This window comes from Purpureocillium lilacinum (assembly GCF_023168085.1).
Source record: "Purpureocillium lilacinum CBS 284.36 DNA, scaffold_3, whole genome shotgun sequence".
NCBI lineage: Eukaryota > Fungi > Ascomycota > Sordariomycetes > Hypocreales > Ophiocordycipitaceae > Purpureocillium > Purpureocillium lilacinum.
Genome location: NW_027072113.1, coordinates 2,742,294 through 2,763,395, shown reverse-complemented (window position 1 = coordinate 2,763,395; position 21,102 = coordinate 2,742,294). Strand labels below are relative to the sequence as shown.

The following is a 21,102-nucleotide window of genomic DNA, read 5'->3' as shown; positions in this document are numbered from 1 at the left end:
GTGTCGAGCGTCAGAGGTGTGGTGAAATGGGACTTCGGAGGAGGAAAGAGTTCAAGCTGGCATGTGCCGACGATGCTGGCAGGTGGGCGAGCGAACGGTCAGGCAGACGTAACGTAGGGGGGCGTCACGTCACTGGCCCGAGGACGCACCGGGCTCTTTCACAAGTGACGCCGCCCCGGTCCGCTGAAAGACTGGGACGGGAACGGCACTGCAGGCGTTCGGCTCCTCAAATCGGGGGCGCTGGTGGCCCCACTTTGGGGGGGCAGCGCCACAGCGGGCGGATTGAATTTCGGGGCCTTCCAACTCGCTCTCTCCCCCTCTCTCTCAGCGCGTCCAGCACTGCAGCACGGAAAGGTAGCCGGATGACAAACGCCTTTCACGGGTTTGGATGCGCGTCCCGTCGTCATCTGCCTCTCCCGCACTCTCCTCCAGGTAGGCGCTCTCCAATCATTTTCACATGCCCGCACCAAGGTGGCATCACAGTCGGACAGCCACGCCCGCGTCCGCTCCTGTATCCCGTGTCCACCACACACTTTTCTCTCGTGTACAAAGTGAAAGATATGATTGTGCTTGTACAATGTATAATAGTGCAGAGCTGTCTCTAGTTGCCGGCCATGACCCATATATCCCGCTATTGTACATCTATCGTCTTACAACTCTCCGTATAATACAGGCTTTGGGTATATCGGGAATTTCAGTTCGTAGCAGCGACGACCTCTTCACATCTGCCGCAGATACCATCATCCTCCTCTGCAACGTACCTCCAGCATCGCGAGCATTTTGCTTGCTTCGGTGGGAGCACATGCACCGTGCCCTTCTGGTCGCCGTGGAGCTCGATCGGCTTGCTGTAGCACCAGGGCCTTTCCTCGGGAAGCGGCGTGTTGAGATCCACGTGCGACACCACGTACATGGCGTCCAACTCATCCATGTAGTCCTGCAACGTGGCCGTGAGCCCAGCGTCTTCGGTGACTATGACGACCGAGCATTGCAGAGAGCTTCCGAGTGCCTTTGCCTCTCGTGCCTGCTCCAGGCCAGCTTTGACAGCGTCGTGGACCGCAGCCAAGGCCGGCATGTCTGCACGGAGCTTGTCTGGCTGAACGGTCAGCCGGCTCGGATCTACCAAGGGTTCATGGTACAGCTGCCGTGCTGGATTCTGGAGAGAGCTACCAACTTGTCAGCGGATCATCTGCCTGCTTGTAGGGTTGACCATACCTGTCCTCAACCATCCACGATGGTCGATGAGCCCAAGCTTCCTCGACCAGAATCGGTGTGATGGGCGCCAGCATCCGCAAGAACCCAATAAAGATTGGTTCCAACGCACCGCCGCCATCGCCGCAGTAGAGCCTGTCCTTCAAGGCCTCGAGGTAAAACGCCGACAAGTCGGTCGCAACCCATCGGTTGATCAGACCAGTGGCGCGATGGAATTCGTAGTTGTTGACCGCCTCCCAGCTTTGCTTGGAAACATCAGACAGCTGTAACAGGGCAATCTGGTCCAGCTTTGTGAGCGGCGCCTGGCGGGCCGATTGATGCAGCGACCCCAGAATCATCTTCAGGATCGTGCGATATTTGATGAGAGCATTGTGAACGGGCTGCAGGATGGACGGTCCAATGAGAATGTCCGTCGTAAAGTCGCTGCTCGCCGCCCACAGCCGCAGAGCATCTGGTCCAAGGGCATCGAACTTGGGGCCGTCATTTCCCTTGCCCTTTCCCTTGACGGGCGGCAGCAAGCGGCCGTCAATGACTTCCTCCGGCAGAATAGTGTTGCCCAAGGACTTGGACATCTTCTTTCCCTGTGAGTCGAGAGTGAAGCCATGAGTAATGAGCGTCTTGAATGGCGAGACGACCTGGTCGTCCGTCTTGCCGTCTGATTTTTGAGCCGCAATGTACGTCAATAGACTTGACTGAAACCAGCCCCGGTGCTGGTCTGAGCCTTCGAGATAGACATCAACCGGGCGGTTGATCTCCGTCCAGCTGCTGCCGCTGTCGAACCAGACGTCCATGGTGTCTGTGCCCCGACGGTGCGGCCCTTGCAGAGATGGTGCCACCCAGGCCGGATCGTCTGGGCTGTCAGAGAACCAGGCATCTGACGACCGCTGCGTCATGACGGATATGATGTGCTCGATAGACTCCTCGGTCATGACAGCCTCCCCGTTCGCATTGTACAACGCTGGGATCGGAACGCCCCAGAAGCGTTGTCGAGAGATGCACCATTCACTGCGCCCCTTGACGAAGCTTTCCAGACGGACCCTGCCCGACTCCGGCACAAAACGCACATCCTTCAACGCCTTGAGTGAGCCATCCTTGATGCTCCCGACATCTGCGAACCACTGTGCAGTCGCCCTGACGACCACCGGCTTCTTTGTTCGCCAGTCATAGGGGTATTTATGGACCAGGTCGTGTGTGCCCAAGACATCCTCTGCCATGAGATCCAGAACCGCTCGACCACCTCCATCCAGGATTGACGGGGCCGATGTCAGCAGCTCAGGCTGGTCAGGGAACGCGTCTTGCGTGAAGAATCCCTCGTCATTGATTGGGGCGAAGGCTTCGATGCCAATCTTCGAGCAAACCTCATAGTCGTCTTGACCGTGTCCCGGAGCCATGTGGACGAGGCCAGTTCCAGAGTCTTCGGATACAAAGTCTGCATGGACGATGGGCTGATCTGGGGCATTATTTCCGCGAAGCTTGTTCCGATAATGAAGGCCCGCCAGTCGAGAACCAGGGATGGAATCGGCCACGACTTTAAACTCAGGTAGATATTCCCTCACTGCCTCGACGCGAGACGACGCAACGAGTAAGGCGTAGTTTCCAGCTTGCAGCACAGAGTACGGGAGGGCCTCATGCACCGCGATGGCCCTATTCGCGGGTAGCGTCCAGGGCGTCGTCGTCCAAACGACAGCGTAGAGGCGTCCTTGGAAGTCGGCCAGCTCCGGTATGGCGCTGCAGTCGGTAGTAATGGGAAATCTGACGTATGCAGCGTGCGATACATGGTCGTCTCTGTACTCGAGCTCGGCTTCAGCCAAAGCAGTTCGTGACGAGATGGACCAGTACACGGGCTTGTGCTTGCGGTAGATGAGCCCGTGGTGAACCATCTTTTGAAACACCCGCAATTGTCTGATCTCAAACTCGCGGTCCATGGTGGTCCACTTGTTGTCCCACTCCGCCATGACTCCAAAGGACTGGAAGCCCTTCATCTGTTCCGTTACCGTCTTGGTGGCCAGACGCCTCGCGGATTCGCGGACTTTGACGGGGCTCATGCCCTTGCCAGAGCTGGTGCCGAGAGCCTTCATCTCTATGGGAAGACCGTGGCAGTCCCAGCTCGGTCTATACACGACTCGCCTTCCATTCTGGACCTGCACCCGGAGGATCATGTCCTTGAGGATCTTGTTGATGGAGTGCCCAATATGTAGCGGGCCATTGGCGTATGGCGGCCCATCGTGGAGTGTGAAAAGGTCGTCCTGGGGTCGGTTCTCCGTCTGCCACCGATATAGGTCATCGGTTGACTCGCGCAGGTACTGTCGTTGAAGCTTCGGGTTCGGCCGGGCGCTGGAGCAGGTTAGCGACAGGTTACGTCCTCGAGGCATTGGCACTCACGGAAAGCTCGAACGCGGGAGCTTCAGCGTTGCCTTCCATGATTTTGACATGATGGATGCCGAATCATGCCGAGAAGCGGCTCTGGAGTCCGACCTCGGGAGACAGCGCGCGCAGTCGCGATCGCGATGACCGGAGCGGTGGGATGTCGAGATTTTTGGTTGGTGTTGCGCCTGGCACTGGAGCTTGCCGCGTTCACCTGCAAGGGTCCCGTCCTCACTCTAGCGCTAGCGCGGCTACCCGCGCACGCTGGAACGTGGGGCAAATGGCAGACGGGTGCTTTACATCATCGGACAGCGTGAATCGCCTCGTAACTCACGACCGGAATTTACGCCAACACTCACGGCATACGATGCCCTCGTCGCGCAGACCGCAACAATGGCGCCTGTACGTCGATACCTGAGGATCACAAAGTACTCAGTACTTGAGTGCCGCATCTACCTCGACAACCCAGCCTTGGCGCAGTCATGGCTGCTGAACCCGCGCGACCCGATCCTGCCACGGGTCATTGAGAGCATCCGTCCACTGGTGCTGCCGAAGCTGCGCGAGGAAAAGGAGCGGGAGAGAGCCAAGAAGAAGAGCTCGAAGAAGAAGAACGTCAAAGATGTCATCGTGCAAGGTTAGCGCCGTTCGAAGCAGAGGCTCGAGCAGCTACTGACGACGCCGCGCAGATGACTTTGAGGTGTCCATGTTCCTCACAGAGACGAGCACGCGGCACTCACTTCTCACGAAGCAAAAGCACTTTCGCGAAACGGCGCCACCGATGATGCAGTCCAACTCAACGCGCCTTATGGGGGAGACCAACGACATGCCCGTCGACGTCGACGCGGAGAGCACGCCTCCGCCTGTCGTGCTCCGCGAGGAGAGCGACGACGACGACGGCTTGCAGCTTGCCAAGATACCTCTCGCGGGTCCGAGACAGAAGAGGCGACGAAGGAGAGCGGATACGGGTGGACAGCATGGCGAGGATACGTCGGACGCTGACCCGTCAGATGACGACGGCCCAGAATCGGCAATTGAGATTGACTCTGACGCCGAGGAGCCCGCAGCAAAGCGGCCCCGAGGTGCGGCCGAGTCTGATGCGGGCGAGGAGGATGACAAGAAGAAGCTGGCCATGGACGTATCGTACGAAGGTTTCGCCATCTACGGGCGGGTGCTGTGCCTGGTCGTCAAGCGGCGAGACACCAGGGCGCAGCTGTCGCGTGCAAAAGCCGACGGGCGCGGGGCGGCCAAGGCCACGGCCACGGCGGGGCAAGGACAGGCCAAGATGGAGAATTGGATCACGTCGACGCAGATCCCGTTGGGCGAGGAGGAGATGCCGTGAGGCGGGCCGTGAGACGGCCCGCGAAGCAACGACAGCGGCACAACGACGACGACGAGAATAACAACACCATGGACCACCACCACCACAGAAACGTCAGCGGCGTCAGCGGCGGAGTTCGCAACAGCAGAAACAACAGTCAGGTCAGGCCTGCTTCCAAATCGTTGTCAATTGTCTCGGCCGCCGGGCGGGGAAGCAGTTGACAGGTCTCTTGGTGTAACCTCGAACCGGGTTCGCAGCGTCCCGTGATGACTGGCATCGCAGGCCACCCCCAGCCCGGGTCTGTCTGTGAGCTGTTGGAACCTCCCGGGAAATGAGAAAAGCGCCCCCTCAAGTGCCGCCCAGACAGCGCAGCGCTCCCTGCGCATCCGCATCGCGTGATGTGTGACGGGCCGCGGACGGCGAGCTGCGGGAAGAACATGGAGCCCGACGCCTCGAGGCCATTGCATGCCCCGCTGGCATGACGTCTCCCATGTCGGCACTGGGGGCGGGAAGGCGACGGCCCCAGTGCGGCCTGGCCCGCGGAGAAGAGGTGCCTATAATGGACTGCTCGGCGCGTCTAGGGAGGTCTAAGGAGGAACTCTGCTCGCTTGGCGGAGTTTGCAGGCACAGCGAAAGACGCAGTCAAGCACAGCACATGGCATGGATAATTTCAACGAGAGCAGGTACAAGAGTATACTTGTAAGGCATGTGTAAATGTACGAAGTGCTCGTATGTGAGTGCGGAGATGTACAAAGTGTACTTGGAGTATTGCCATGGGTTCTCTGAGCACACACAACAGACACATAACGCATGTCTATGCATGGGCATGACGAGTTTCGGAGAAGACGCCCGCGCCAAGAGCCGACAGTCGTTCGACAGAGCCACCAACGGATGCAACGGCGCGTTGGCGGAGCGAACCTAGTGCACAAGTTCCCTTGCCTGCATCAGCGACCAGGTTTATCATTCCCGTGCTCCGTACGTATGTACGTATGTACTCGTTGTCCTCCGGCGCCAAGCAGGATCATGTCCATCGGTCTCAAAGCAAACGCGCGACCAACCCATGACGAGCGCGACGGGGTGCGGAGACTCATCATCTCCCATCGACACACGTGATGGGGCCATTGCCCGTGCGACGGCGATGCCATTGGTGCGACAGATGCTCCGGCGGGCGGGCGGGCGGCATGGGGGGGTGGTCAACTCAAGGGATGGATGGATTCTGGAGATAATGGCCATGTTCGACACCCTCAGCTTGACAGGGGCCGTTCGCATCCGAATCATGTGGGCTGGTAGGCCTGCCTACCTGGCCCGATCATCACTGATGGCGTTTGGGTGCACTTTCATTGTGAAAGGCAGAAAAGGCGGTGGTGGTGGAAACAGAATGTGCATCGCCGTGTCCGCCCAGAGGTCGGTCTCTGGCCGCCCTGGAGCGTACTCACTGCTCAGTCGAGGTCGGTGAACGGTTGGAACCTTACTTGGTAGAACTACCCTGTCTCGCTCGCCCGAAGACAGGGCAATTTGCGGGGTGTGAGAGCCTGTCTCGTTCGTCATCCATCATATCCATCATCACTCACTCAGCACCACCACCACCACCACCACCACCACCACCACCACCACCACCACCTCAAGCAGGCAAGCGGCGACCAACGCTGGTACGTGTTGCCCGCCGTACGATTTGACTTCCGGCCGAAACAGTGGCACCTGTGCCCCAGACGGGCCCGCCCGCAGCAGGCTGATCACGATGTCGAGGATGTGAGAAATAACAAGCGCCGCCCACCGGGCCAAGCGCTGCAGCTCCACCGCCCAGCAGGTTGCAGTCGGCGGGGCCTGCCTAAGGTATGATTTGCCTTGCCCTGGCCCCGTCGAAGAAACGTCTCTGCTGCGTGCTCGTCGTCGCCTACCTGCATCTTCTGAAACAGCATCCCTCCGGTATACCGCACTTGGCGGCATACGGGCAGGCAGGCGAGCGGGCGGGCAGGCGCAAGGCTGGTCGTGGAGCGGCGAGGCTTGGATGATACGATAAGCCGCCTCTGCCGGACGGGCGTGTAGATATTACTGCGATGGGCATGGAAGGCATGGGGCATCCACCGCCGCAACCGTCGACGAGGTTGGCAAAACCCATGGTACATGGCGGCCAAGTACAGCCTGTACATTGTCCGAGTCGTCGACACACCGGACGCCCTCCACGCCGTCACATCCACACCCTCTCTCGCTTGAATTGCCAGTGGCCCTGCATTGGATGTCGACACGGAGCACGTTGGACGCACCGCGCCGTCCCAATGGGCGGTGCGTACGCACTCGTACGTAGCAGCAAGAAACAAGAAAGGAAAAGGTGGTGTCATGGTGCCGCCTCCGCTTTCCGACGATGCCGACAAGCAGGGACGCGGCGCGGGCGGACAGTCTAGACAAGACACGCCGATGAGGCTGCGCCGACTGCGTGCGTAGTTACCAGTCCACCACCCACCACCCACGGTCAATACCCGCTGCGGCGCCATTGCGGAATCCCCCGTAGTGCGGCATGCGCCATGTGTGTAATCAATCGCGAGCCGACGAACGCCTCGTGGGCGCCACGACAGCGTGTGGTTGACTACCACGGCCCGGCCTCGAACACTCTCACCCACCCAACCACAGGGCGTATGCATCGTGCCCAGAGACATGGGCGAAGCTGACGGCGCAAAAAGCAAGAGCACGACGCATATTGCGCAGCTTCACGTCGTTCGACGAGACTCTTGACGGACGCTATGCCACGCCACGCCATGCCATGGATGCCATGGCATGTCGCGCAGCCATGGGCTGACGTGTATTGGGCCGAGCCACCGCCCACAAGCACTGCGACGGTGATGGTGATTGCTGGATGTCGTGGCTCATACCTGCGACGGCTGGGCCGGATAAGCTTTGGACGGGCCGTCGTGTGAAGCAGACGGACGATTCATGCGGCCGACGCAAACGCACCCCGGCGGACGGGACGCGTGCGTGATCGAGCTGGGCGGAGAGGCTGCAGACGCCGAAGTGCCGAGGCAGTTGTTTAACGTACTTGGGTAATCTAGGGTAATGTGCCGACGGCGAGGCAACGTGGTGATGGGCTCACTTGGGCGCCGAATGGGTACGGGTTTGCCATGGCGTCTCGTGGCTACCCGGGATGCTCGTACATCCATTTGCGGCTGTCGCCGATTCGAGTTGTCGTCGTCGATGGCCGAATCCAGATGCGCTTCCTTTCAAGACTGGATAAACGGGAGAATGCCATGGCAGACTGAGTCAATACCCAATAGTCCGGCTCCTTCGTGGTCGCCGCCGCTAGTTGGCAGTGCTAGCCGTCTCACCAAGCTTGGTTTCCTGCGTGCTCCTGGCGCATCCCGGTCTGTGCGGGCGCGCCTCGGCGCTGTCGTCGACGTCAGCCCAGGCCCGGGAAGCGCCATGCGAGTCTGTTGCGCGCAAGTTTGCGTCCCCTGCGACCTGCGCGGCCGGCAACAAAGGCGCATGGAGGGTTTGCTGCTGCTGCTGCTGCTGCTGCTGTCACGAGTGAGTGAGAGAGGGCGGCGACACTGACGAGAGGCGCCAGTGGATCGCCAGGGGTGTTTCGTCGCCGCTGCCCCGATGCCCCTGGCCTCCCACGTGGCATCCAACTCAACGTGGCTTGACCACTCAGCCACCGGCCGCTGTGAGTGGCCTGTTGACGAGCGCCCGAGGCACCAGCAACCACCGACTGAGCCCTACGAGGTTGCATCTCGTCCCGCCGCTCCCGCACAATGCGACGCCGCCAGCGCCCGCCGCTCCCTTGCCTGGCTGGTCGCCTGGCTGGCCGCCTGGCTGCCCTCGAGACGCCTTGCAGCCCGCACGAACAAGCAAGGCCAAGGCATTTTTCGCCGGCATGGGCCGCCGCCGTCTCAGGCCATTCGCGCTGGTGGCGTGGCGTCTCGGGACGTCGTGTCATTGACCGGCGCCCGACACTACGAAAAGACATTGGCAATGGAATGTGAAGCTGACGATGGCGCCTGCATGAAGCGGCCTCTCTGCACGACAATGCCACCCCTCCCCCCAACCAAAACGGAGACCAGAGAGGAGACCAGACTCTGCTATGTCGGCGGCTTGGCGTTGAGACACTGGGCGCTATCGACGAGCTACACATGCCGTCTCGCGAGAAGGCGTCTATTTTCAGCCTGGCCAGTCGTGCATTCTGGCACCACTTGGACGGTTGAGGCTTGCCAGGAACCACCCGTCGCACCAGAGCCTGGCGCCACGGCCACTGACGAGGCGCCCCAAAACACGGCTGAGACGACGCTTTTGGTTCGGACGCCATCCCCCAAAGACGACGACGTCTGCTGTTAGCTTAGCTAGCGCCAGGGGCAGTACCGGCACGGCGGGTCAGCGTGGCCAATTTTTCCCGTCGCAGGCGCACGCACACACTCATCGGAGGAAATTTGCCGATGCGCATCTGACAGGCGACGTCCCAAGGAGACGACGGCCACGCCTCGTCGCCGCCAACGACGACTTCCACGGGGTCGCCGGCCGAGACCGAGGGACCAGCAACCCAGTGGGCCGGCCAGGTCAAGGGCCCGGGGGGATGGAGTCGATGGACGCCGCTTGATTCAGCTTGACAGCCGGCAAATTGGCCCTGATGCTAAATGCGGACCCAGCCTGTGACACAGGCCGGGACACAGATTCGCGAAAGGAGCACATAGCCCTGTTGCACGGCAGCCGGGCGTCGGCAGCCTTGACTGGCTTCGGCTGTGGCATTCGGGGGTGTCAGTCGACGTCGGGGCTGGCCCTGTCCAGAAACACTTGACAGGCGGATCCGAGGTGAGGCTGGCCATCGTCGTCCCAGCGGGGTGGTAACTGGAGGGTTGGGGCGATGCTGCCATCTGGCTTGGGGGCCGAATCTCGGGCGGCTCGATTCGTCGATGGCCACGCAGCGTCGCCTTCAGCCCCCAAGCAACCGCGACACCATTGATTGTGGTCTGAGGCATCGGGAGATGGATGCATTTCGGGCATGCAAAGCCCGTCATCGAAGAGAGTCTCGGCTCGCGCCACGCTCCGTGTGTCGCCGACGAAAAAGCTGGGCGCGGTCCAAGGCCCTGCCATCCGTGGTCCTGGCGGGACGCACGCACCGGTACTTGCGCGCAAGTACACGCACCCGATCTGCAAGTCTCTCTGGAAGTGGCAGCCAAATTAGCATCCCGCAAGAGAAATACAGCATTGCTCGGGTCTGGACTGCACGCTGCGCGAAGCAAAGCGCACATCGAGATTGACACAATGTCCCAACAGGAGTCTGCATATGCGAGCGTGGACGCCCCCCTTTCTGAAGCGAGCGCACGGGGCATATGTGGCGCGGCTCTCATCTCAACATGCTGCTGTTGTCGCTGCCACATACCGAAACTGGCCCAAGAGTACGTACGGCTTGCGTTTCGTGAGCCTGGCTGCCGGGACTCGGTAGATGGCTGGCCTGATTCGTGGCGTCGGGATGCCGAACTGAGCAACCCAGTGTCCACAAGGACGCTGCGCTGTGACATGACAGGACTGTGTACGACACACGAGACAAGCTGTCGCATGATGGTCACACGACATGACTACAGCAGACCAGCTTCCAACGCGGGTCGTGGCGGCAGAACGAATGGCCTCTGAACCGTCGCGGTTACTGTCTTTCAAACGGCGGTGTAAAGCACGTCATGGGCAAGATGGGGACTCAATCTCACGGATGAGAAGAACCTCAAGCCTCCGAGGGCCACATGGCCATCAGGGGGCATCATGCAGACGTTGGGAATCGCGGTTGCGCCGCCACTTGCCAATCATCCGGGGCGCAACTAACCGCGGCAACGGTCGGCAGTCGCAGACCGCCGGGCCACAATCGCCTCCTAGCTCATCGGTGGTGACGTTGTTGCTGCGCTGATGGATGCCACTCCAAGCGCTCCCCTCCTCATGGGGGCCACGTTGGACAGCCTCGACGGCGGTGTGTGCTTCAAGCATGCCTATCCTTGCGCGCGTGTGAACGGCAAGTAAGATGCCGCAGGCGCCCCTCCTGCAGGCCCGCGTCTTGGGCGTCTACGTGACACGATGGGGGTGCGGCGCTCTGCTGCGCCGAGTAGACGATCAATATGCCCCGGCGCATCATAATGATGGATGTTGGTAGGCGTGGCAATGGACCCCTTGACCCAAGGAAGCCTGCAGATATTGCCCATGTCTGTGAGCGCCGGGGCCCGTTGGAGCGCTTGTTGACCGACGAGGAAAAAAAAAATCGGAGCATCCCCGTGATTGACGTTGAACCCCGGCCCCAGCAAGACCCCTATGATTTCATCCCCGGCCATAGGAGACCCGCCTTCTCCATACATCATCTCCGGGCATTGTTGCAATGCGGCTCTAAAACGGGAGGCAGGGGAAGGGGGAAGGAGAGGAAAAAAAAAATTCTTGCGGCCCAGCAGCGATCATCCCCATTGATCCCCACCGCGACTTTGATTTCCCGTCAGAGCGGTCAACGGATCTTGCACGTTGCGCGTTGGGGCGCGCGCGGGCCCCAATTTCTCCGGTAAGCACTTTGCCAGGCCAGGGATATGCCTTGGTTCTGACCACGACGACAAAGCACGACGATGAGTCCTTCGGTCGACGGTGCCAACTCAGCGCAATGAGTCACGGTGCGGTGGTGGGCGTGTTGGAGCCTTACCCTTATCTCGGCCAGGGACAGGGGTGGACGGGCCCTCTCGCCTTTGCTGCTGACGCTGCGAGCCAGTCACAGCTCGCATGTCGTAAGGCTGCAGGAGAGCAACGAGGGGGAACACGTACCGTCCGGACAGCGCGTGATGCCATCTACAGACTGCCAGTGGTCCGTTTATGTCGGCCCGCACAGGCCGCCCACCCCAAGGGACGTGGAGGACAGGGCACCCGAAGGACCCTTCGCCTTCGTCTGTCTCTCCCCAATCGTTTGGCTGCCCGCGCACACCCACGATGATGTTGCGAAGGAGCGCAAGCGGAAAGCGGGAAACGAGGGGTGGCTCGGGGCCATGCCATGCCATGTCACGTCATGTCATCATCGCATCGCCAGCCAGCAGCAGTTAGACTTGCGGGGCGGGGGGAAGGATGTCGTTGTCGTTGAGAGGAGGTTGAGGCTGGGCGGCCGGCGCCTGTGCAGGGATGCGCGGGCGTCACGAGAACACGAGGGCAGGGCCAAGTGCAAGTGCAACTGCAAGGCAGGGCAGGGCAGGGCAGGGCAATGCAAGGCAAAGGCGAGGCACCCCGAAGGAAGACGAGCGAGCGAGCTCACGTTGCGCCGTGCCGTGCCGTGCCGTTTGCTCTTCGGCGCATCTACATGCCGCCCGCTACGCATGGCCCCGGACCGCCGAACGAGAACCTCGCAGGACCAGCTGGACTCTCCTCCATCCCATCCATCCATCCATCCATCCATCCCGTCCCGCGCGACCGGAGCCCGGAAACACGGGTACTTTTGCGCCCAAAGGCAAAACGGGCCGGAGACACTTTGCCCATGTCACCATGACTTGGGCGGCGGCGGCTGCTTAACAGGTTCCTTGCCGTTCAGCAAACGAGGGCCGCTAATCCTTCAATGCTACCACCGCGGTGCTGTGATGGTGCTGGTGCTGCGTGGCGCTGATGCTGTTTTCGTAAGATGGGCGTTGCTGCGACGTATGAAGTGCTCGTATGTGCTGCTGGTGCTGATGCTGCCGCCGCCGCAACCCTGGTTGCTGGCTCCTACGCGAGCCCGACGACACGCACCCGCGCGCCCCAAAAAAGAAGCAAAGATGCGGCGGCGGCGGCGGCGCTCGCGCCCTGGGAGATCGGGATGCAACCACTTTCGCTTCTGCCGCGGGGGGGCCCCCCCCAAGCCCCCCCTCGCTCTGTGCTCTGTGACGCAAGGGAAACCCGAGCGCTGGGGCCTTGACGTGTGGGGGAGGTTGCTTTGTTTTCTTTTGGGGCGCGCGAGAGAGCAAAGCATGGAGAAAGGGCGGACGGACGGGCATGACCGTGCCTCCTTCTCCAGACGCGACATTGACATGCGCCGCCGCCGCCGCCGCCGCCGCCGCCGCCGCCCTTGGCCGTGTTACAGGTGATACAACATTGCGACCGCGCCGCACCGTAACCGCAACCGCGACCGCACCGGCCTCCGCCGCCCCGCAATCGCGATCTGCTTTTGCCCATCAACCACCGCTCGTCACAGCCCTGCAGATCCCGAAAGAAGCAAACCGCAAGCCCGGTGACGGTCCCCGACTCCTCCGGGCAGCGACATGAGGCGGCCAGGGGGGAGGGAGCAATGTATCGTACGACGGACAACATAACGGCCGAAGCTGTTGGTGGCCGGGCATTCGGAAAAAGGAGATCGGTCTGGCCTGTTCGGGGCGGTCTGGCTTTTGGCCGTCGCAACGACAGGCGATGGTACCAGCAACATGGAAACGCGATGCGCTGGCCTCTCTCATTGCCCGTCAATGGCCTGGGCCCCCCGAACAACCGACAGCTGGCCGAGCCCCTCCCCAGCCAGGCCCAGCCGGCCGGCCATGCCCCAGACAGGGGTAGCCAGTATTTCGACCACCTGACCCTCTGTCTCTTGCATTGGCAGGCGTTTGCGAGGGGGCACCCCTGCGCCGGCCTGCATGAGAGGTGTCCTGGCCTGAGCAGACAAAAGCAGCCAGGGCCACTAAAAGCCATTTGGCTATCCGGATGGCGCGTGGCTCAGTCCCAGCCCGTCTGCCGGCTTACAGCCCAAGTGAGCCCGAACCATGGCTTGGCGGGTCTCCCCCCATGGCAGCAGCAGACAGACAGGCAGGCAGGCAGGCTTGATGAGGGCGCGCCTCGTCTCCGCGTGTTGTCCGGTTATTGCTGTGTCAGGCAGGCAGCCGGGCAGCCGCAAGCTCGTGTTGACCGCTGCGCCCGGCGAATGGTGGTTTCAGCTTTCGGTCATGGTTCTCACCTCATCCACGACGGACTGACTGCGGAGTACGTACATACGTGCATGGTCATGGAGTCGCCGCCGGCGCCGGCGCCGCATGTTGGGGAAAGGGGGGGCGTACAGGAAGAGCAATGACGACGACGACGACAACGACACCGAGAAACAAAGGCAAGGAGGCTCAATTTCCACACAGCGAGGACCCAGACCCCACATCTAATGAGCAGGCGTTGCTCAAGCTGGGCGCAAAGAAACCCGGGCTGCCGGGATTCAATTTTTTTTTCTTTCTCTCTTTAATTCTTTGTGCGTGCGTGCGCGCGCCCGCATGTCCTTGTCGCTTTCGCCCGAATCCCCTGTCGGGCTGGGCTGGGGCGGGAGCACCAGATAATTAGAGATGGGAAGGGAAGAAAAAAGTAGGGAAATTATGAACGGCTCTAGGCTCTCCACCGCAACCAGGCATGTTCCCAGGGGTGCGCGCACGCATGGGCATGCACGCACACTGCCGCTGAGTGAGAGAGCCAAAGAGCCCACACGGTGCGCTAGCGAGGCTTCGACGAAGCTTCCATGCGGTGGGGACTGGGGGGGCGCCTTTGGGGCTTGGTTGCGTGGGTGAGTGCCCGACCCAGCGTAACAAGGCAACGGAGGCGGTGGGAGTGGCCGGAGTGGTTGGAACGGAGTGGATGAGAAAGGTGGAGGAGGACGGGAGGGAGCGAAGCGGCGGTGGGTATTTTCTCCGTACGCGGAGGGGCGCATCATGACCGTCGACTTTTCGCTTTGCGGTTCGATTCAGGCACGCCCGGGCAAAGGGCCGAGGCATCCGCTTGTGGGTGCGTGCAGTCAGTGGGTTGATGGATGGATGGATGGGAGTGGCGCCGAAGTATCGTGGCATTCGTGGAAGTTGGAGCAGCAGCCTCACTTACACGGGTGGATGCAAGCAAGGGGAGGGACCGACCGGTGGGCGGTGGGATGGTGGGCGGGCGCAAGTAAGCAAAGCATGTTTGCGCGTGTTGTGCCTGTGTGTGCCTGTATGGTGTGTGTGTCGGCCGTCCATCCACTCACTGGTGTGGTGTAAGTCACAGACCGAGAGATGAGCCAGTGAGTGAGTGAGTGTGCGTGTGTGTGCCTGGTCTGACCAGCATCGCGGGAACGCCAATTCAGCTGGCCACGTTGTACAATGCGTACAGCCACGATGGCGTCCCCAGGGACAGACCGCCCAGGCGCCAGTTGCAAGACGGCACAACGCACCATCCAGTTGGCGATGGTGTGCACACCTGTCCCTCTCGCCCCTTTTTCTTTACTTCTTTCCTCATCAGGTCCATCCATCCATCCATCCATCCATCCCATCAGTCATCGTCATCAGTTTTCATTCCCATGCGGCGCGCGATCCAGGGGCGTTCGTTGTTGGGCGGGTTGCGCGGCGTCGCAAAACGAGGCGCAAAAGGCGGGCTGGCGGGCGGGCTGGCTTGGGATTGCCCGGTTTGGATGGATGGATGGATGGATGGATGGATGGACGGACGGGACGGCGCGGACGTGGCGGACGGACGGTCGGTCGAGGGCGCGAGGCTTGCGGCCACGAAATGACAATGAGCACATACAAGATGGGAGAGGCGCTCTATCTTGCGCTTTGGCGGCGCCATCTACGAGGATGATCCCGCAAAGAAAAGTACGAAAGCAGTACAGCTACAATAAGAAGAATAGTCTATCACGGCTCTGTACCTATTGGGTAATAAAAGCAAAAAAGGGTCGGGGAACACGCGCGCTCGTTCGGATCGAGCGCGCAGATGATCGAGCAACAAGCAACAAGCAACAAGGCAAAGCGTGGGTAGGTATAATTAGGAGGCTTGAGCGCCCGGGTCCGTTGGGTTCCATTGCTTCGTCGTCAGTGACGGGGCAGCAGCGCCCAAAAGCAACCCGTGCTGGAAGGGAAACGACGGCGATCGCATGGCGTTTGCGCAATCTCACTGATGAATGAACCCGGCGGCGGCGCCCAGCAGCTTTGGTCCCCCGCGAACGTCAGCCCATCGAAATGGGATGGGCTTGGGCCAGCAGCACGGGGGCCCGGTCCCTTTCAGGCCCCCAACGTTTGGACGGGCGGCAGTGCGCTCATCAATGTCGCTGTAGGTGCCTCTCATCAATCTATTTCTGGCCCCCCGGGTGCTGGCTTGGGGGTCACAGACAGAGAGGCAGCTGACGACGGGAACGACCTACTGCAGCAACAACACCAGCCACCATAATAGAACAGGCAGCACTGCAAGTGCTCTGCATGGCAGAGACGTACGTACGTACAAATGCATGTGCGCGGCCAGAATGCGGCCAGGGCTCGCTCTGCGCGGTGTCTCCCGTGACAGCATGGGAAACAGCCACATTCGACATTTTTGCGTGTACCCTGTGAGTCGGCGAGCTACAGGGGCAGCCCGGGGACAAAAAGGAATTGAGAGCGCCAGAGTCCATCCCGTCGGGAGCCATCCCCGCCCCGGTCGTGGCCGGTTCAGGCGAGTACTCGTACAGAAAACAGCCGTTCCGGGCGTCCGTCTGAGGTACTTGGCCGCACCTGGTAAATTTCGGGCAGGAAGGATCTGCCGCCGCGGCGTGCTGAAAGTCAAAAGACATGACTCCTGACAAGCGGTGTCAGGCCAGACTAGCGTAGCACCTTCTTTCTCTCTTTCTCTCACAGACAGGCGCGCGCGAGGTGCCGACATATGGTGGTGGTGGTGGTGCGTGCACGCCTGGCTGTGGGCGCCTGTTTCAATTTCCCAGCCAGCCCAGCCTGCAGCAGCAGCAGCATTAGTTAGCAACACCGACAGCGGTGCAACAGCGGGTTCCATCTTGCTTCAGGGGAGGGCGTGCGGCGCTGTGGTGAAGTCGGGTGGCTCCTGGGTCCCGGGCCCCCCCACTGCCTGCTGAGTGGGCGTCCAGGTAATAATTCCCGGCTCCCTCAGGTCTCCCTCAGACTCGGTTCTGTCTTGTCTGGGGTGGCCGGCCAGGAGGACGAGAGACGACGGGGGAGTTCAAACTCCGCCGTTATTTTTTTTCTTCTTTATTCCAGGTTCCGAGCACTCTCGAGGGATGGACGGGCGGACGGACGGACGGACGGACGGACGGACTGACACGGCGGACAGACAGGCAGGCAGGCAGGCAGTCAGTCAGACAGACAGACAGACCGCCGTCCACGGTGATTTCACAATGACACGGGAAAGGCTTGCAGGGGGGGTGGTCGGTCGTTTGGGCCTGAGGAGCACTGCGCTGGCTGCTCGGGACTCCAACGAGCCCTCCTCCACTCACCTCGCTCGCTCGGCAGGCCAAGGCAGCATTCACTTTCACTCGATGGGCGGAGTGGAGGTACTTTCGGCGCTGGTACTGGGCTGACGTACCGAAGTCACCCACCCCTGTCCCACGCCCCTCTCACCCCTCCATCCGCCACGCCCTCCCCCCCCCCGGTCCGTCCCCATCGCCCACCCTTTTCTCAGATTGCCTTGCCTTGTCCGCCTTTCTTTGGGGCCTTGCCTTGCCAATGTCCGGTGTCCGTGAGTGCCTGTGAGAGAGGTCCCAGTCTCCGGGACCCGGCCTCGCGAAATACATAAGGCGCCGGGCCTGCCCTCGTCCCAAGGCTTCCGGAATCCCGTCTTTTGCTTCGAGTGCTAACCACATCTTCCTCTCCATCCGATAGCAAGTCGTCTAGTCCAGACAGACAAAGAGCTCTTCATCAGTCAAAGCAACCTTTCGACGCAACGCACCCAGGCCAGCCAACTTACACACGAGCCTCACCACCGTTGCTCGTCCCACTGCTCAACAACACCACGCGTCGACCCATCACGACGTCAACCACCACAGCAAACATGCCTGCCCAGCGACCCTCGCACCTCCCGCCGTGCCCCGGCCCTCCTCCCAGCCGGCCTCTCCCTCCTCTGCCCAACCGGGGCTAAGCATCGCCGTCGACGACTACTACCTACCTATTCCTCACGGCTCAGCAACGTCTGCTCACCTCGGTCTAAAATTCGGCACCCATATCAATCGTCTCTTTCGCACCCAAAAGAGGCGCGATAACAACGTCACCAACCATCCACCACATCTCGTCTGTTTCTGCCCTGGCGTCACACACCAGGCAGAGCCGCAAGCTTATGGCCCAGCCCTGCGCCTCGAACCATGCAGCAGCAGTCGCAGCGCGCGTCTGCACGTCAGCCATCTCACCCGCACCCATACCCTGTCCACCTCGCGGCGGGGTCGAAGCCATGCTGCACCGCCCGCCGCCCATGGAACCGACAGCTGGAGGCAGGCTTCTGCATTCTGCATTCTGCACCCCGAGGTCATCTGCCCCCCTCAATGGCGGCCCTGGCGGCGGCCACATGCATGGATACGCCGAATCATCTTCCCGGACCTGACCGCGCCTTAACGGGAGATTCGCCCGTGCAGAGATAAATGCCCGCACCGGCGGCCACGGTCATGACCACCTCCTCGACAGCAAACATACCCCGCCTGCTCGCGCGTGGGTCCCTCACTGAGGGGGACGTGGCCGCATATTCGGTCGCCTCAACCGCATTCACCGTCCTCGCTGGCTCGAGCGGAATGGGGCCCTTTTCCTCGTCCTACTTTTTATTCTCTCACCCGACGGCGCCCGAGGCGTCCGCCGCGGCCTACCTCGTTGTACTATTCTACGACTTTAATCGTCTCATATCACCGTCTCGTCACGTCACATCACATCTCGCATCCACATCTCACAGCCATACTGGGCTTTACGCATCACGCATCTCCCAACCCCTCCCTCCCTGACTTTCAGTGCTTGGGATCAGGGGTCGCATTTGGGTCTGTACTACTAGAGGGTCTCGCAATTGGTTTCGTTCTTGTTTTTTTTGAGGCGGCTGCGTCGCTGTTGATACCCCTCACCTCAACGACAGCTACTCGGGATACGATGGGGACAAAGGCTTAATGATGAACACGGCTCATTACTCGGGAGGAAGGGCACGTCATATAGAATACTGGCATCGACTTCGCAATAGAAGTTTGCAAACTGTCCACTGATCGCTCGGTGTAAGACGTTTGACAACACATACCTAATACTAGCTTTTGTTATGTTACACACCCTACCCAAAGTCAAGCTCTCAAATCTCATGCCACGGGAGCTCCCATCGGGGAATCTCGCACAGCAATCCTGGCCATCTGTCCACTTTGACGTCGCCAGGAGCCATCTCCGGTTGCCGGAGCCGAAGGGCGGGACGCAATCTGCCCCTCTGACACGTCGCGCTTCACTCTGACCTGACGTCCTCCAGCCACAGCACCCCTTGCCGAAGCAGAACGGCCTTCAACGCCCGCCCGCCCGCCCCTTGGTGCTAGTATGCCTGCCTCATTCATTACTCGGACGTGGCAGCCAAGGTCTCGCAAACGTTCCCAGGGGGGAAGGTGGAGCTTCAAATACGGCTCACGGGAGCGGCCACGGGGGGCCACGAACGGGACGCCCAAACAGCTGGGTGTAGTACCTGGACCGCCAAGTCAGCCACAGGCTACCGGCAAGTTGGCCGGCGGGCGGAACGCCTGCGAAGAACCGGTTCCTCGACTACCGCGAGACGGCCTCCCCTTTTGGGCGCTGGCCGACAATGAGCGTGTCATCGAACGCATCACGCGCTCGCCCGGGGGTGGGCTGCTGCTAGTACAAATGGCAAGAGGTATATTTGCCGGCCCGTAATGGGGCGCCGCAGACTTGGTGGGCTGCCGAGCAGGCCATGTTGCGTCAGCGGCCTTGGTTTTTGGAGGTTTCCCTGGCCATGGGAATCCGTAAGCGAGCCGATGGAGCCCATGGCAAATTAGCTACGGCTCTTTTTTTCTGCGCTCTACAGGACGTGATAGGTTCAATGACTCTCTGTGGTATGGACTACGTGTCCGGTAGTAATACTACCGTTTGGCGCCGACTTTGTAGGGCACCCGTGGGGAATCGGAGAACCCGTCGACATGTGCGCAGCCCTGCCTGGCCCGGGGCCCGAGGTACTAGTAGTAGTGCGGCGATGAATGACTCGAGGGAGGCGGACTCTTCAGGCTCACGATGGAGGCAATTCCCGTCGTTGCCGACGCCCGTTGCCGCTGCCGTTGCCGCTGGCGTCCGCGCCGGCAAGCCGTAGTCCACGTGCGCACCCTCGCCCAGCTGAACGGCAAAGATCGATCGTCGCGCCGGCGGCCCAAGGCAAGGCGCCGGCCCTCCAAGCCTACAACCCCCCCTACTCGCGAACTGCCCCCAAAGGCACTTTGAAACAGGCGGTGATGGCGGATTGCTGACCACTGACGTCGGCCAGTGGTGCGATCTGCGCAGCGCCCCGGCCAAGGATCGCGAACGAGCAGCGCGTCGTCGTCGTCCCTCCAACTGGTCTCCGCCCCCCATCTTGGACTCTTTGGAAACGGTGTGCGAATGGCAATGTACTCAATGCCCATGTACTCTGCCGTTCGCGTATATTGTGGACCGTGGAGCCCGCCGCCCTTTGCAAGCATGTCCATCTCGCGTTTCGACCCCAGCCTGAGCCTCTGGCCCGCCCCCAATGCCATGCCTCCCCCCATCGGTTCGCAGGCGAATGGGCAAATTGAAGGGAATAGGGTCCAGGAGGCCGTTTCGGAACCGAACCCTGCGTCTGGTTTTGGTTTGCACTGATGATGACGATGATGATTGGAAGGGGTCTTCTTTTTTTCCTTTCTGGGCAGGCTGGATCTTCAGGGGCTTGTCCGACTCGAGAGCATGTTTTTTGCCACTGTGGATGCAACCCTTGGCTTTTTCTCCTTGTGCCTGCGTCAAGTCCGTCTGCCCGTCCCGTCGTCTGAAGCACGGCAACCCCACCGAGTTTGCCGGCGAACGCTGGCTCTGTGGCGCGTCGTGTGTCCGGTCGAGCCCCCCCAAGCACCCCTGGAATTTGCACTGCTGGAGGGGCACACTCTGGGGCAGTCTCGGGCATTCGGTGTGTCGGGGGGTGTTCCAGCTGTGCCGTACGGAGACATCCTGTCTGCACATCACGGGCGGTGCTGCGCCACGCCAGAAGGCGGACGGAAGCTTCCGCCCCCCTGGACTCCCTCCAGGAGACCCGCCGCAGGAAACGACCCATCACGTGGCTACGCGCTGTGGCTTGCGCGCCAGTGGCTGCCGGCGGGCGTAAGAGCAGCTGCAGACAAACCTGGCAGAGCACCTTGGGCCCTGCGACGCAACGACGGACGACGGGACGGAAGCTAGCAGAAGTGGGGGAGGCGCGAACCACGGCGCAGTTTAGCCGCGCGCAACGACGCCAACGCCAACGCCTGGCCTTGCCTTGCCTCTGCAGCCTTGCATACCTCCGCAGCTGCAGCTCAACCGCCATCGCACGTCACC

General features: G+C 61.1%; 2 protein-coding genes across 2 annotated transcripts; one reads left to right on the top strand and one right to left on the bottom strand.

Moving 5' to 3' along the window:
* Positions 1 to 694: 694 nt before the first annotated feature.
* PLICBS_004407 (isoleucine-tRNA ligase) lies at positions 695 to 3,641 on the bottom strand (the record flags this gene model as incomplete). The annotated part of the gene is made up of 3 exons (XM_065600510.1): positions 695 to 1,163; positions 1,213 to 3,543; positions 3,592 to 3,641. 3 exons carry the CDS (start codon positions 3,639 to 3,641, stop codon positions 695 to 697), a joined length of 2,850 nt encoding a protein of 949 aa, XP_065456582.1.
* A 325-nt stretch (positions 3,642 to 3,966) lies between these two features.
* On the top strand, positions 3,967 to 4,912 carry PLICBS_004406 (uncharacterized protein; the record flags this gene model as incomplete). Its single annotated transcript, XM_018326858.2, has 2 exons — positions 3,967 to 4,207; positions 4,260 to 4,912. 2 exons carry the CDS (start codon positions 3,967 to 3,969, stop codon positions 4,910 to 4,912), a joined length of 894 nt encoding a protein of 297 aa, XP_018174320.2.
* Between the last annotated feature and the right edge of the window lie 16,190 nt (positions 4,913 to 21,102).